This window comes from Cariama cristata, unplaced genomic scaffold (genome assembly GCF_000690535.1).
Source record: "Cariama cristata isolate BGI_N322 unplaced genomic scaffold, ASM69053v1 scaffold3066, whole genome shotgun sequence".
Lineage (NCBI taxonomy): Eukaryota > Metazoa > Chordata > Aves > Cariamiformes > Cariamidae > Cariama > Cariama cristata.
The window spans coordinates 1-15536 of NW_009623658.1; the positions used below are offsets into that span (position 1 = coordinate 1).

General features: G+C 42.2%; 1 protein-coding gene across 2 annotated transcripts; it reads left to right on the plus strand.

Annotated features, from left to right (window-relative positions):
- The first annotated feature begins 9744 nt into the window (after positions 1 to 9744).
- NEUROD6 (neuronal differentiation 6) lies at positions 9745 to 13262 on the plus strand. 2 transcript variants are annotated; one of them, XM_009702824.1, is made up of 3 exons: positions 9745 to 9889; positions 10260 to 10533; positions 11319 to 13262. In XM_009702824.1, exon 3 carries the CDS (start codon positions 11340 to 11342, stop codon positions 12351 to 12353), a length of 1014 nt encoding a protein of 337 aa, XP_009701126.1. In that variant the 5' UTR covers positions 9745 to 9889; positions 10260 to 10533; positions 11319 to 11339; the 3' UTR covers positions 12354 to 13262. The 2 variants fall into 2 exon arrangements, with proteins under 2 accessions (XP_009701126.1, XP_009701127.1); XM_009702825.1 differs by lacking the exon at positions 10260 to 10533 and having other exon boundaries at positions 9775 to 9889.
- The last annotated feature ends 2274 nt before the right edge of the window (positions 13263 to 15536 follow it).

Below are 15536 nucleotides of genomic sequence, written 5' to 3' on the forward strand. Positions count from 1 at the left end.
AAAAAAAAAAAAAAAAAAAAAAGATTTGGGGAGCATGTAGAAACATTTATATACGGTAGTTAAATAACAAGAATAGGCTGAATTATAGGATATAGTAAATGGTAGAGAAATGGATTAATAAAATGAAAACTGCAAATCCAGAATACATGGCTGAAAGAGGTTTCCCTTTTGGGAACGCTGATTTAGCCCAGGTCCTGTAGGGATTTCAGTACAGTAGGCAAACCAAGACAGTCCTTTGTTTGGAGAAGGCTCACATTTCTAAATTTGCTTTCCTTCAGATATGAAACAAAAGCAGAGGAAAAAAAAAGTGTTCTACAATGCCAAATTTTCAGTAAATACTTGTTTCACATCAATTGAAAGGTCTCATTTTGAAAAAAAAAGTAAATCACTCTGGTTTTGATTTTATGTATTAGATGTGATTTTGAAAAGAAGTACCCCTTTGAATCCCTTCGAAATGAATTAAAGACCTTACTTTTCCTAAATGTCTTATTCTCAGAATGAAATTTCATTATAACATGCTTGATACGCAAAGTTTTATGCCAAAACGCATATGCAATCTTCAGAAACAAAACATGTTCCATTTTCTGCCACTTTACGTTACAAAGTCAAACCGCAAATATCTTGTTCATAATCAAGATTTCCATTTCCACGGAAGTCGGAGCATTTGCACGGAGCCTTTGAAAAAACCTCATTGACATAAGTTGGTACCACAGAAGCAAATGAATAACAGACTGAATGGAAAGCACTATTTACTCCAAACCCTACTGACCTGAACCTCACAGATTTTACTCTTCCAACATCCAGCCTTCAGGGCACAGTGCAGGAGCTCTGAATCTCTCAGGATTTGGCCCCATGCTGTAACACTGATCGTATTATTTCCTCCATCACATCCCCAAATCATTGTTGCATTGCCTGTATTCACACTGTTCAAGGGCTTAGAGGTACGGGGAGAGATGGCTATTCCAGTTACCATCTGCTGGTGACAGCAAATGTTCTCCACACGGCTGTCTTCAAAATTCATAGCAAAGTACCCTTTTGAGATAAGTTTTACCTAGCTGGTTTTACATAGCAAGATGCCTTACAGGTCCAAATGCAGAATACAGAAGGCAGCACACCTTTCTAGGCAGAAAGTGCACCTCAAATTTCCACCCAAGCCATGCATAAAACTCCTGAATGCAAAAATGAGGCCCTGAATATATTATAGTACACTCTTCAGAATGCATATCTTTGAATACTTTGTAAAGTATATATTTTTTCTCTCCTGGTCACACTGCAGTAATAAAGAATCGAAGTGTAATAAGTATTTCTCCAAAAATAGCAACTGAATTAAAGACAATCATCAAGAAACCGAAATAAGGGCAGATACATCTGGGCTGACACTACGAACAATACCATGGGGAGGAAAAAAAAAGAAAAAAAAAGATTCCTAACTTGCAAAAAATACATATATGTTCAGTACTGTTTCCGCTGCCCACCGACTGTTTTAGCATTTGGTAAACTATGCCCTGTATGACCTTTTCCCAGTGCTTCAAGAGCTTAAAGAGTCAGGTCCCCAGTAAGGCCACGCAAGCCAGGTAGAAAGTCAGCTCACGCAGTGACCAGCGCAACGGAGGGGAGACACAAGCAGGATTCCGGCTCAGCAAACCACGTTCCCTTCTTAGGAAAGGGAATTTGGCCAGAAAAGAAGGCTTTTTGCCAAATTTCCAGGTGCATTCTGGCCATGGTTGCTTTAAACTATTTGGGGATTCAAACCAGTCCTCAGCCAGTCCAAGGACTGAAATGAAAAACTCCAGGCTGCCAAAACTTACTACTTGATTTCCTTTGCACACTCGGTAAGGTGAGATCACTTTGCAGAGCCTCTGGTTACCTCCGAAACCAACACCGTGTGCTCAAGGCCGTGGCACGAAGCACGGATTTTCAGGATGCCTGGTGGCTGAGGGAGCTGGCAAGCTGTTGGGTTTACGCGGCTCCTCAGAGATTACGCAGCCATAAGAGATGGAAAGAGGTGGAAATTACCGAAAGTACCGTTTACTTCAGCTTGTACTTTAATACACGATAACCTCACCTCTCTTTATGGTAGATCAGAATTACAAGTTGATTTTGGCAAATTTTATTGACTGTTGTTAGACAATGCTGTTTCCAAGGGGGTGTCCACAGATCTTACCAAAATCGTCTATGCAGGTATAAGTGAAATCTGCTCTTGAGATCTACTTCTCTCAGTTGTGTTCTTGGATAGATGGGAACTGTTCCTCTGTTCTTAATCTTCTCCTCTTTACTCTGACCTATGAAAATTATGAGACTTGCACTGGAAATCTGAGAAATTTATAGCTTACAACATCAGTGTGTCCACTTACCCAGGAAGGAAATTTGATAAAAAACACATTAAAATGGGTTTTTATAAAGACCAGAAACATCAGTTATTCTAAAAGTAGATCTGCAACTGTAAGTAATAAAATTGTTCATTCATCACTGAAAAAAATATTCTTTAAAAATCAATTTTCCAAAATTATCTTGGAAAAAGATCATTGCAGCCCAATCTGAATTCAGCACCATCTTACAGCTGAGCTGAAATTGGCTGTGCCTTTCACTTTCTCAGAAGCCTGGGGATTGAATCCAGAAAACAGTTTTACAAAATCCTGTTCTATTTGCGGTCAAATTCTGCCACCAAATCTCCAGGACCGTCAGGGGAAAATTGATCTTGTGGGTAAATCACCTCAAATGACCCAGCTTCCACTCAGCTGCGACAAACTTTCTGTGTCTTGAGGTGAAACGTGATGGTCAAGATCCTCCAAAGTATATTGCTGTCCATCTTCCACTGCCTTCAAATCAGTGGCGATACATATAGTTTTATGTAACAGGAAAAAGCAGGCAGGCTAGAGGATCCAATGACTGTATACTTCATCTAATCTGCTTCTGAAAAATAATTTCTGGAGTGTTTCTCAAATAGACATTGGGTTCTTGATTACTCCTAACATTTGTCTTGAGCGCTGTAAACAAGTGGAACAAGCTCAAGATCTGTGCCGTAACATCCTTGTGCCTCCCTTTTCCTCCTGGAAAGCAGCATTTCCCAGCTTCATAGGTGTGTTATAAAGATAAACATTTAATTCTGGCATTGGCTTAGGTTTGTTTGGGTGGGGATTTTTTGGGTTTTTTGGGGTTTTTTTTGTTGTTGTTGTTTTTGTGTTGTTTTTTTTTTTTAACCCAAAGTTACCTTTCTTTTTGATAAGGAAAGATCTCCAGTAAGGTTTTCACGTACACGCATTAACACGTTGCAGATGCTGGCTGGCAACTGCAGGTGCTAGGAGGTGTCAAAAGGGTAATGCAGATTTGGGAAACGTAAGGGAGGTCATAGTTCATTATTAGCTTGGGATGCCTGATTGCGCAGCTTTTTGAATGGAAAATTTACTTTTCTTCATCAGACCAGTATCTCAGGAAGAGCCCTGTCCAAGGAGAGTTATAGATTCAGATAACAGAAGGCAAACCAAAAGGAACAGATATTCCCATTCATCCTGCCCCACACTTAATATCGTTTCATAAAAACAAGCACTTCAGCTGAGCTGTGCTGTTAAGAAACTACCTGCGTATTTGTACACAAAGAGAGAGAACAGAGGTTTCATAGGCAACCGTAGCTCCGGCATTTCCTACCGTCAGCTACTCAACTTCTCAACTTTAATAATGTGCTTTCAAAATAGGCTTAAGTGAGTTGTTATTTCTAAGTTCAGGTTCTAAGGTTTTTCTTTCCAAGGTGTCCAGGTATTATTTCAGCATGCTGCTGAAATTTGCCTGAGGAGTGCACACAAGAGAAAGGAGATGATGATTCTGAGTTAGGAGCTTAGAGCTCACCTGAACCTCGATAAAATTTCATGGGGGTAAAGAAAAGTCATTTCTCTAGCCTGAGGGCTTTCTCCCTGCTGAGTTTCAAAGGTCTGCTGCAAATAATGGAAATGTCAGAGCTTCTCATAAACTTTGCAAGGATCTTTTACAAAGTTCCCCCTACAAAACACCCTGTAATCTCCTGGGAGGGAACTGTCCACCAGAAGTTGATGTTACTCTTAGGTTTTATTTTGCAAGTTAATTCAACTTCCCTGTTTCTTGCATTTAATTTAGAGCATGCTGTGTAGTCCCAAGCAAACTGCTCGTCTCTGCGAGTGCTTTTTGTAAGGTCATTTGGCTCTTCTAACTGAGTTGGCACCGGTGCCGACGCAACAGATAATCCTTTCGCAGGGAGAAGGCTACAGGAAGGGAGAGACAAAAAGTATCGGGAACATCCACATGGGTGACCTAGGGAGAATATCCCATCAAGTGCTTCTTGCTGGGGGAGTTTTGAACAGGGAGAGGAAAGCAGCCCATCTGCCTCAGAGATTTTGCAAGGAAGGAGTGCCCTCGGTTTATGAACAAAAAAAGCATGCATCATAGCCGTGGGGTCTGCTTGGGGAAGGGGAAGCGGCACAGGTCTCTTCTGAGGTCATGGACACCCACACCACCTCTTCTAGAAGGGACCGGCTGCAAGGTCCATCCCTAAAAACATGCTTGGATGGGGACAGAGACATTCTCAAAATGGAAACACGGAGGAAGCATGCCTGTGAATCACTGTAGGCACCGACAGAAAGGGAGGAAAAAAAGCAGCATCGCTAACTAGCTGTTTGACAGAGATCGCCGTTAAAGAGTAGGTGCCGATCAGCCGCGTCAGGGTGTGTGCTACAGCCAAGCATCCCTGCTGCAGCCTCCGGCGGCTGCCCAACTCCCTGAGCTCGGAGCATCCTCAGTGTAGGGTAGCAGAGACTGTGACAACCCCAGTCACCAAGTATGAATCAAAATCCACTAGTTTCTCAGACGTACCCTAGGGTTGTTTCACACCGCAAACCGACAGAAATGATCTTATTCCCCTTACAGTTTAAAGAAGTAACACAGCTACGTGACTGGTCTGACTACAGCATTTTTCCCTAGGGACAGAAGTACCTTAAATCCCATATTGCTGCAAGGTACATATCACCTCTCAATCTCAATAAAACTTTCCAGCTATACTGTGCCAATACTTTTCTAGGTGGGACACATTTTATTAATTTTTAATTAAAAATGTATTTTCCATCTTAAGACTATTTGGTCTCACCCTCTCTCAACTCATTTACATTGGTGTAAGCCAGAAGTAGCTCAAAATTAATAGGATTATGCCAAATGTATGTCATATCTAAATCGGACCCATTCTAGTCATGTGTTTGACAAATCTTAGAGCAATTTCACAAGCTCATTTTTGGTTAACCATAAACAATTAGTATTAGAGACCATTTTCAGATTCTAAATTCATGTTTTACTCAAACGACTCGTATTAAAATAGAGTAACTAACCCCTCTGCAGCTCTTTCATATTTGTCCCTAACAGCCTATTGAAAACATAAAACTAAGGATGTCTGGTTAGAGCAAGATGTACATCCTCATCACAGGGGGCTTAGATAGCGCAAAGCACACTTAGAATATTTTGCAGCATTAGCAGATGTGTTAAAAAAAAAAAAATAATCACATTTTCAGACTGAACCGAATCCTCTTGAGCTAATGTAGGTTATTTCCCTGAAGTCAGGGGTCCCTATCAGCACTGCCTTTAATCTCTCCTGAGAGAAGGACATATATCCCTGAACATCATCTTAGCACTGGTGGGATAGGACTTAGCCAACTTGATGGGAATGGCAAGTTCCCCTCACAAAACGGTCCGTAGTCTGCGGCAGCGTACTGGGGACACAGAGAGACAGACAAGGGCAGGGTCACCCCTGGACAGGGATGCACATCACGTCAGTCCCAGAGCATGCCAGTTGCACCCTGGATAGGCAGCTGGCACGTATATATGTATATGGCACATTGGGCTGGTTCCTTCTCCATCAGCTCCTTCTGCAGGGATACAGTCCTGCCTTCACCAGAAGGTCCCAGCTCTGACCAGTCTGAAACTCGCTGGGTTTAGCAGACCAGAGTCCCTGTCCAAGACATCATCCGCTTTTGCTCCACTTTTGAAAAAAACCAAAAACAAACAAACAAACAAAAAACCCCACACCGAACCCACAGAAAACCCCAAACGTGTATTCCCACCTCCTCCTGAGCTCTGAACTCAGCAGAAGTCTGGAGCCAGAAGCTGCTGTTTTTCACGCTGTTACCCACGTGTTTTCCCCTCGTGGTCTGGCTTTGCAATTTAGGATGGACCAAACATACATTTTTTTCCCCCCAATCTCACTCCCAGGGCAGCAGAGATACCTGCCGAGGGAAGCTGGGAGTCCAACCCTACTGTGGGGGTACAGCCGGGTTCTGGCAGAGACACCAAATGCTGGAGCCTGCCCAGAGGTGAGCGGGTTTGGAGGGGACATTTCTGGTCCTCCCCAGGCATTTGGGCTGCGCAAGCAGGGGCTGTGGCACAAAGGCAAGCTTACACCAGCTCGTGAGTGAGGAAGAGGGAGTTTGGTATCGCAGGATTGTCCTCGGGACTTTACGCGTGCGAGGAGCAGAGTTGCTGTGACATTTAGTGGCTACGTTAGAAAGATGAGGAAACAAAGAAAAGAAAAAGATGTAGCTAACTCCCCCTTCCTAACGGTCCCCCGCTGCCCACGAGGTCCTGTTACTGCCAGCGAATGACCCAAAAAACCACACACCAAACCGGTCCTGAGCAAACATCAGTAGAGTTCCCCAATTCTGATGCGGTTGTCCTGTTTTGGCGAAACTAGGAGGTATGGGGGACGGTGGGAGAGGAACATAAAAAAGAAAATTAAAAAAAAAAAAAAGAGAAAAAAAAGAAAAGAGTAGAGACATTCCCCGGGGATCTGATGATAGCGTATTGAAGTTACTGGAAGGAGTCCCATTGATTGCAGTGCAGTTTGGGTCAGTCCCCCTGATACACCGCGGAGGTTCTGCAGTCCTTTGAACTCAATATTATTTCAATGAATCTATTAATGTTTGGCTGTGTTAAATGTATTATAATAATATTGCATTTGAAATAGAGTCACTTAAAATTCAAAACTATACAGCCTGGGCACAGGAAAAAAAAAAAAAAATGTGGTATGTGTTCAGTAAGATATTTGGTGTTGTGCAGCCGTTCTATAGAGTGCATTTAACTGTGTTTGGTGTATTATTCTTAACATGCATTCGCAGTAGACAGCAAAGCAGCAGTTATGGGGTATGCTGTGAATGCATATTAACAGCAGTACACATTTGCATATCATGGATCCATAATACAAAATGTGTAGTAAAATCCTTATGAAAAGTTATTATGCATGCACAGTAGAGGCTTTTTAAACCTTGATTTCTCAGCTATTTTGTTTCTCCATTATTTATTTGAAAATATTAAAAAGGTCAAATGATGGATTAAGAATCTGCAAAATTGTAATGTTACTACTAGAGAGGGAATGCTTCAACAAAAACTAATTCATTTATTTTGTTTTTAGTAGCAGTATAAAAGGCATTCAAAAATGCATTTTACAGTAGCATTTGAGTAGTTTAAAAACCCCACCTACTTCAACAATTAAAAAAAGGATGGAGAAAATATTTTTATAAAAATGTATTTTGGAGGATGGGTGATATAACTGGGAATTTTGATGGTCCTTCCCTTAACACAGAGCCACTACAGTGTCAACCTTTCCTTCAATTTCTCGTAATATTTTTAGTATGCATTGAAACAGGGTTTGGTTCCTCAGGACTTTGCATATTTAGATTATCGTGCATTGTATAATACTCTGAATATGCAAAATCCTTGAAAAGGTTGACAACCCTTAGGACCTTCCACAATATAAATCTTAATACAGAAACTCCTATTGAGAATAATGGGATTCTACCCTCTCCTCTGTTACACAGATTGTAATATTTGGGATAAAATGAGACGAACGTTATGAATAGTGCAACTCTTGCTCCATTTGAACAGTTGCCACAAGTTTTAACGTCTTTGTCACTTCAAATACATCTACCTTAAAAAAAAATCAAAATTAAAAAGAAAGAGGCCTGAGCTCCATAAAGAATGAATGACCTGATACATCTGACTTTGGTAAAAAAAAAAAAAAAAAAAAATAAAGTTTGGGGTGAGGGTTTTTTGGTTTTAGTTTTGTGGTTTTTATTTTTAATGAAAGGCTCTAAAAATCACGGAGCACATACACGTAGATGTACATAACACGCTCTCCCCACACACACATGCTGTTCTGCTGCTGCCTGATTTTTTGTTCCCCTCTCTAATCAAAAAATGCCCAAACAGATTTAAATGAAACTTTGTGAAAACAAAATAATTGGATCGGGGCTGAGAACATTAATGCCAAGCTTGGGCCCAACATGAATTAAAGCAGATGAGTTATAAACCCTTCAAAAACAGGATTTATAATGGAAACGCTGACACAGACCCATAACAATAGCAGCTCTGCCAGGGATTATTTTAATACTAAAAGCATACTCAGTCGCTCACTTTTTTAAATTAGAGATTACTTAGTCACTAAAAAGCAATGATATGCGATAATAATGAAAGCAAACTTTAAAAAAAAAAATGTTTCTAAGACGACACATCCTTCCCCCTGTAACTCTCTTGATATCGCTTATATGTGACACGCCACTCCTTAAATAAAAAACAACCCACAAACCCCAAACACACCAAGGTGGAGTTTGCCATAAGCTCCATGGCAAGGCTGAGCCGAGAGGCTTTGTCAGCTTCATTTAACAGTTTCTTGCCTGTGGAAAGAGACAAAAGGGTTAAGGGAGGAAGAGCAGGGAGTACAGGAGAGGCAGACGACGGGAGAAACGGGGGCACGACCAAAGGAGCAGCCAGGGAGGCAAATGGAAGAACAGGGGGAGAATTTTTAGGAGGAGGAAGAGCGCGTTTCCAAAGGAAATAACTCAGTTTTTAAAGAGGTTTCGGGGAAGCGTTTGCAAAAAGACCAGGCAGGCAGAGAAAATTTGGCAGAGGGGCGAAGGCTCCGAGCACCCCAAATTAGACCTGTGAGCGTGTCGCCCCACCAGGAGCGGGCGCACCCCGGGGTCGCGTCGCATCGTGCCGGGGCAGGACGGGGACCAGCGAGCCCCACCACCCGCTTCCCAAGAAAGGCATCGTTCGTTAAATCTTCGCAATGTACATCCAGTTCCCCACACATGCCTCTTTTCTTTCGGGAATGTCAAAAACCACCGAGGGGTGCGAGGGGAGGATTTCTTACAGCCGGCAGGTTTGCTCCTGTTATCCTGCGCCCTAGGGTAACACACTGTACTCAAAAAAAAAAACACCCACACCCCAAAAATCACTCCTAGCAGCTTCACACAAAAACTACTTTTTGTGACCCTGCTACGCGTTATAGCAGAGGCATTACTTTCCCCATTCCTGCCTTCCCTTCCTTGCCTTTTTTTTTTTTCCTGGGTACCAGGTGCACCGGAGGGACTCGGATCAATACAAGACAGCACTTTTCATATAAACAATACCGTATTAACAACCACAGGGCAGCCGTACCTGTAGGCAGGGACAGCACCAAATGTTGGCACATCTATCCGTGCAGCTAGACTGCTAAAAAGAAGCAGCTCCAGTGGAAATGCACCTACTGTATGTGAAATGCTGGTGCAGATTTTTTTTTTCCCTTTTTTTTTTTTTTTCTATCAGTCTAACCTTCTGTGTTGATACATGAATGCTGGTACCCACTTAGAGGGATGCCAGATGATCAGTGCAGAATGAAGGTCCCAGGAGAAAGGCTCACGTGGTTTTCTCTGCCCCGTGACGTCACTAGCAGATGGCATGGGTACCAGCTCTGGCAGTTGGCATCAATGTCACTTTTTAGAGATCAATGAGATAGTGCAGATATACAGAGATCTAGACTCCAGGAGACGATGCGACATTCAGACTGAAAAGATTTGGAAGGCAAAAAATGAAAACTGATTGTTGAATGAAATAAAAAGCTAAGGTAATACAAATAAAGATATATTTCAGTTGGTGCTGGGTGTGCATGCAAGTGTTTAAAGATACAGTATCATTGTCTTGTATTTTATGTATGCTATTTACTGTCTAATAACTCCTCCTAACATTTTATTCTTCTGATGAAATTGCATACTTTCATTGGTGTTATGTAATATTGCAAGTGTGTAGACGATACTGATAGACTTAGTTTTTGACTGGGGTTTTTGTTTAGTTTTGTTCTGTTAAAAAAAAAAGAAAAGTCCCTGCATTCGTTTTGCTTGTCTCTTTGAGGACCGTGGGATCCAAGCTTTTGCTGCTCCCAAAGTGCAAACAAAAGCAAAATAATTGGGGAAAAGGAAATTATTTTCCCATTCCAGGCTGGATTCTGAGCACACGTGCAGGATTGCAGTCAGAATCTACAGACCGCTCCTGTCAGCTACAAGCTGGAGGGAGACGTCTGAGCCTCGCAGAATATAAACACTGCTATAGCGTGCAGGGATTTTTTCACCTCCCCCCCAATCACAATTGATAGGGGAGGAAAAAATAAAAAAAAAAAAAAAAAAGAAAAAGAGGAAAAAACCAAATAAGTTGATTCTAACCAAAGAGATAGTATCAATTAGAATTTTTGCTGGGAAAAAAGGAAAAAAAAAGGTAGGGGGATTTTATTTCCTAACTCTCATCTGAATACATTCAGGGTTAGATCGTTCTGATTTTTGTCTTAATACGAAATAAGTAATATGTGATTTTCATACAAATCGTTAGAAAAAAATTCGTTTTTAGTTATCTTACTAGCTGAGTGATCTGGGGGGGGATTTTCCATTAATTTTTTTATCCTCACCCACTCTAACTTACTAGAGTTTAATATCTTGGTTCATAAGGGAAGAAATGTGGAGGGGAAAAAACCCAAAACTTTGAAATATAGGTCAAAAAGTGATTTTGAAATATTTAACCAACAGTTAATAGAGATATGGTACTTTTCAATTTTAAGGCTGCTCTCGCTCTCCTCATTTTTTCACCCAGGGGAATTTGGATTAATGAAATTTCTGTATTGCTTTATCATGTTTTGCATTTCTTTGAATTCCAGGGTGGCAAAGGTTTGAAGGGTTTATTTAAAAATACGATAAATGAGCAGGGAGATAATTGTACATTTTAAATATTGATTTACTCTATACTTATCTGTGAGAAACGTGGCTTTTTAGTTGCAAGATCCTGAATGCTTCGAATGGTTTTAAAATTCTGGATAGCTTTTATTAAGAAGCAAGTATTTACAACTGGCATTTTATGCAAAAAATATAGATTGTGCATTTATATATACACACACACACTCATATACACAGAGCGTGCACGCAGACGCACAAAGGTGCGTGAGGATGTGTGTGTAAGTCGGCAAACTTTAAAAATGGAAATATTTAAATATTGTGCTGGCATTCTTTCAGGTAACTTAAGATTATAGAACCATGTTAACACTACCGTTTGATGAGTCTGTTGTAATGCCAGAATCCCAGATGTGCAGAAAGTTTTCCAGAGAAAGTGATGACCAAAAGCAAATGAAGAACCCAGAAAGCTTTTCGAAGCAGATCGTGCTCCGGGGAAAGAATATTAAAAGATCTCCTGGAGAAGACACGGAAAAAGAGGAGGAGGAGGAAGAGAGAGAAGAGGAGGATGAGAATGGCTTGCCTAGGCGAAGGGGCCTTCGGAAAAAAAAGACGAGCAAGATAAGGATGGAAAGGATCAAATTCAGGCGACAAGAAGCCAACGCCAGAGAGAGGAACCGGATGCACGGCCTTAACGACGCCCTGGACAATTTAAGGAAAGTGGTCCCTTGTTATTCTAAAACACAAAAACTGTCCAAAATAGAAACTCTAAGACTAGCCAAGAACTACATTTGGGCTCTTTCTGAAATCCTGCGAATTGGCAAGAGACCCGACCTGCTCACCTTCGTCCAAAACTTGTGCAAGGGTCTGTCCCAGCCAACTACAAACTTGGTGGCGGGATGCCTGCAGCTGAATGCCAGAAGTTTCCTGATGGGCCAAGCGGGCGAAGGTGCCCATCACACCCGCTCGCCCTACTCCACCTTCTACCCCCCCTACCACAGCCCCGAGCTCGGCACCCCCCCGGGGCACGGGACTCTCGACAACTCCAAGTCCATGAAACCTTACAATTACTGCAGCGCTTACGAGTCCTTCTATGAAAGCACTTCCCCCGAGTGCGCCAGCCCACAGTTTGAAGGTCCCTTAAGTCCTCCCGCAATTAACTATAATGGGATATTTTCCCTGAAGCAAGAAGAAAGCTTGGACTATGGCAAAAATTACAATTACGGCATGCATTACTGTGCAGTGCCACCCAGGGGTCCCCTTGGGCAGAGCTCTATGTTCAGGTTGCCTACAGAGAGCCACTTCCCTTACGACTTACATCTGCGCAGCCAGTCTCTCACCATGCAAGATGAATTAAATGCAGTTTTTCATAATTAATGAGGAAAATGAAAATAAACAGTGGTCATTCACCTCCCCGTCTAATTAAGAGCAAGCAGATGCTTGGGCACTGCGTAATTGGCACAACTCTATTTAACGTGTTTACTAGTTCCTAAAGTGTGTTTCAACTATTGTGGGGATTTTCTATGTATTAATAAATCCTTTTTCCGATAAGTATTTTTCCTTTTGTTTTTTTGTCTGTAAACACTGTGAGATTCTGTTTCCTCTCAGAGGTTATTTCCCCCCTCCTTTATTTTTTTTTTCTTTTTTTTCTTTTTATTTCCCCATTTGCTTGATTCCGTTGAGCAGTGTGTCTGAACAATATCGCTGAAATAAAAGCATACACACTGTGTAAAGTCAATGTCTATTTTGATTGTACAGTAATTATACAAATGCATGTTATTGAAACCAGATTAATAAAAATTATGTATTTATAATTGGTAGAAAATATATATTATGTATTTGAGGAGAACTGGATTAAAAATATTGAGAACTTTAAAGAAATTATCTCAGAACTGAGATGGGCTTGCAATATGCAGAGGTGAGAGTGCAGCAATATTGAAAGCTATGCAAAAAAAAAAAAAAGGCAAACAGAAAAACAAAACAGTTTTTTGGGTTGTTGTTTTGGAGTAAGCTAAGGAAAGCCAGTGATTGTCACTGACATTATTCAGCCTGACCTTTAGAGTGTTGCTGGCAGGGGCCACACGCTAATATTTTAGAAGATGTTGTCGAAATTTTGCCTCAGTTATTTTGACCATATATTATCAGCACTTTTTTTTTGTATTATTCTGACTTCAGATGTAAAGGTTTGTTATAACAATGTATAACTGTGGTTTCTCACTACGTACTTTAAATGCAATTAAACATAGATGTTTCCACTTTTAAAATACATCTATTAGCTGTGATACTGTATTTTGCCTGATACTTATTCTTTCACAGTATACAGCTGCCTTTGGTCCTGCCTACCCAGCTTCCTTCCCCGCACCCCCGTAGCGCTTGAGCCTGGGGATGGAAATCATGAGTTACCAGGGCAAACCTCGCACTATTTTCAGAAGGACGTATTAGCGACGCAGCAACAGCAGACCCAAAATATCACAGAAACAGCTGTGAGCTAAACGAAACACAGGTTAGAGGAAGAAGGTAACTTTATAGCTCAACGAAACGCTGAATTTTGTAGGGGAAAGGGCCCCGAGCAGACACGCAGACCACCAGCTGCCCCTCCAGCTCTGGCTCGTGGAAGGGCGCAGGAGCATGGGAAGCGTAAAAACTGCGGAGAGAAAGACTCCTTGAGCATTGCTAAACTTAGTCTTGGCTAATAAATGACACCAGTAAACTACAGATGCATCTGCAACCCGCATGAGTTTAGCGGCTATAAGGGTCTGCATGGCCCCTCGCACCTTAACAGAGCTGAGCTCTGCTGAGCCACGGTCGTTTTCTAATGGCTCAGAGCTATTCCTCAATAAGCTACGAAACGAAGGAAGGGTTGAGCTAAAAGCCAACAGCCTTTAAACCTGTGAGTGAGCAAGACCTCTTGATTTTGAGGGATAAATAGCAGCTATCTCACAAACTTTCAACCTGAAGTACCAAAATGCTTCCCTGCTCATTTACAGCATAGCATTTTTTAAAAACAAAACAAAACAAACTAAAAAACCTATATAAAAAAGTGCAAATTCCACCTGCAAATGAGAGACCTCTGGCTGAATCACAGTCTGGGTCGCAGTTTGTTAATGACACATCAAGCTCAGACCCTCACTTGAGTATGCAGCTTGACAAAGAGGGGACGGGCCAATTTTTCCTGATAATTTGCCTAATTTCACAAGCGGGACTTATTGTAAACAGTCTGCCCCATCAAGCATTGCAGCTCCTTCAGAACAACAGCAGCCTGACATTCATCTCTTCTAAACAAGACCAAGCTTCCCCAATTGCTGGAGAGGGGTAACAAGTCCCAAAGTTTGGATCAGGGTCTAAACACTTCCAAGCTGACAGAGGGAGGGGGGCGGACGTGGAGTTTTGGTCAACTGACATCCTCTCTAGACACAAATATCAGGCCCAAAGTAGAGCTTTTTGAAGCAGAGTCTTGAGCCACGGTTCAGGGGGTTTGGCTCAGGATTATCCCACCTTTCATCAGGGTCAGGAACTGCAGAAGGTGCAGGCGGCGGTTTTCTGCCTTGGATGAAAGGTGATGGTGATGACTGACAGCTCAAGAGCATCCCCAGGTGCTTTGCACTGAATATAGGAGAGGTTTGGAGAAAGAGGGTAACATAGATTGCTTTTGCTGCTAGTCAGATTTAGCTGATATTCAGCAAAGCACGGAAAGGTGACAGGAGAGAGCAGAAGGGAGAAGCTGGTCAAGGAGAAGAAAGCACGCGGTCCTGGGCACAGATTTGCATGAAGAGATGTTGAGATATACCAATGTATTACAAGGAGCTATAGGCAAGTGGGCCCAGAAATCAGAGATCCTTTGAAGGGGGGGGCAGATGCCCTCCCACTGAGCAATGGCAACCAACTTCTCTAATCAAGTTTTATAAGAGGAGCCTCAAAGTTAACCGAGCAGCTCCACACAGCATTGCTGCACCGAGGAAGGGTGCGTTTGCATAAGTTAAGAGCAAAGCAAGGATGCAGCTGTAAAGTCCTGCACCAAGGGAAGGAAATACCTGCCACGATGCGGTCAGCAGGCACCCGAGGAGTGTTAAGACTTCAGGCTCTGCAATCTGGGGATCTCCAGCTCTGTGGCCCTATATTAACTTAATAACTCATGGGCCAGTTCCAGTTTCCCCTTCTGGCAGCAGAAGCAAAGGGAAAGGGGTGGGGGGGGGTGGGGGGGGAAATAAAAAATCCTTGCCAGTTTGGATCTTTCTCACTCACTCCATGACAGATGGGGAGGCAATTCACAGCCAGATTCCCCCTCTGGTAGCTCAAGGCGGGCACCACGCTCGCTCAGGGCATCGCAAATTGGAAAGCCAGTCCAGAATAAATAATGGAGCAAGTCACAGGAAAATATTGAAACAACATAAAAAAATCCCGACATTCCCTGTCTAGGAGGGTATGGATTATTTAGAGGTATGGAGGTAGGAGATTCCCTTGAGAGCAGGCTCTCTTGCATACCTTCTCTTTCACACACCTAAAAAACATTTCTCTGCTCCTTTGTCGGTCAGTCACAGAACATAAGGGTTTCCAATGTGA

Coding starts and splice junctions, on each gene's coding strand:
- NEUROD6 (XM_009702824.1), top strand. CDS start 11,340: ATGTTAACACTACCGTTTGATGAGTCTGTTGTAATGCCAGAATCCCAG.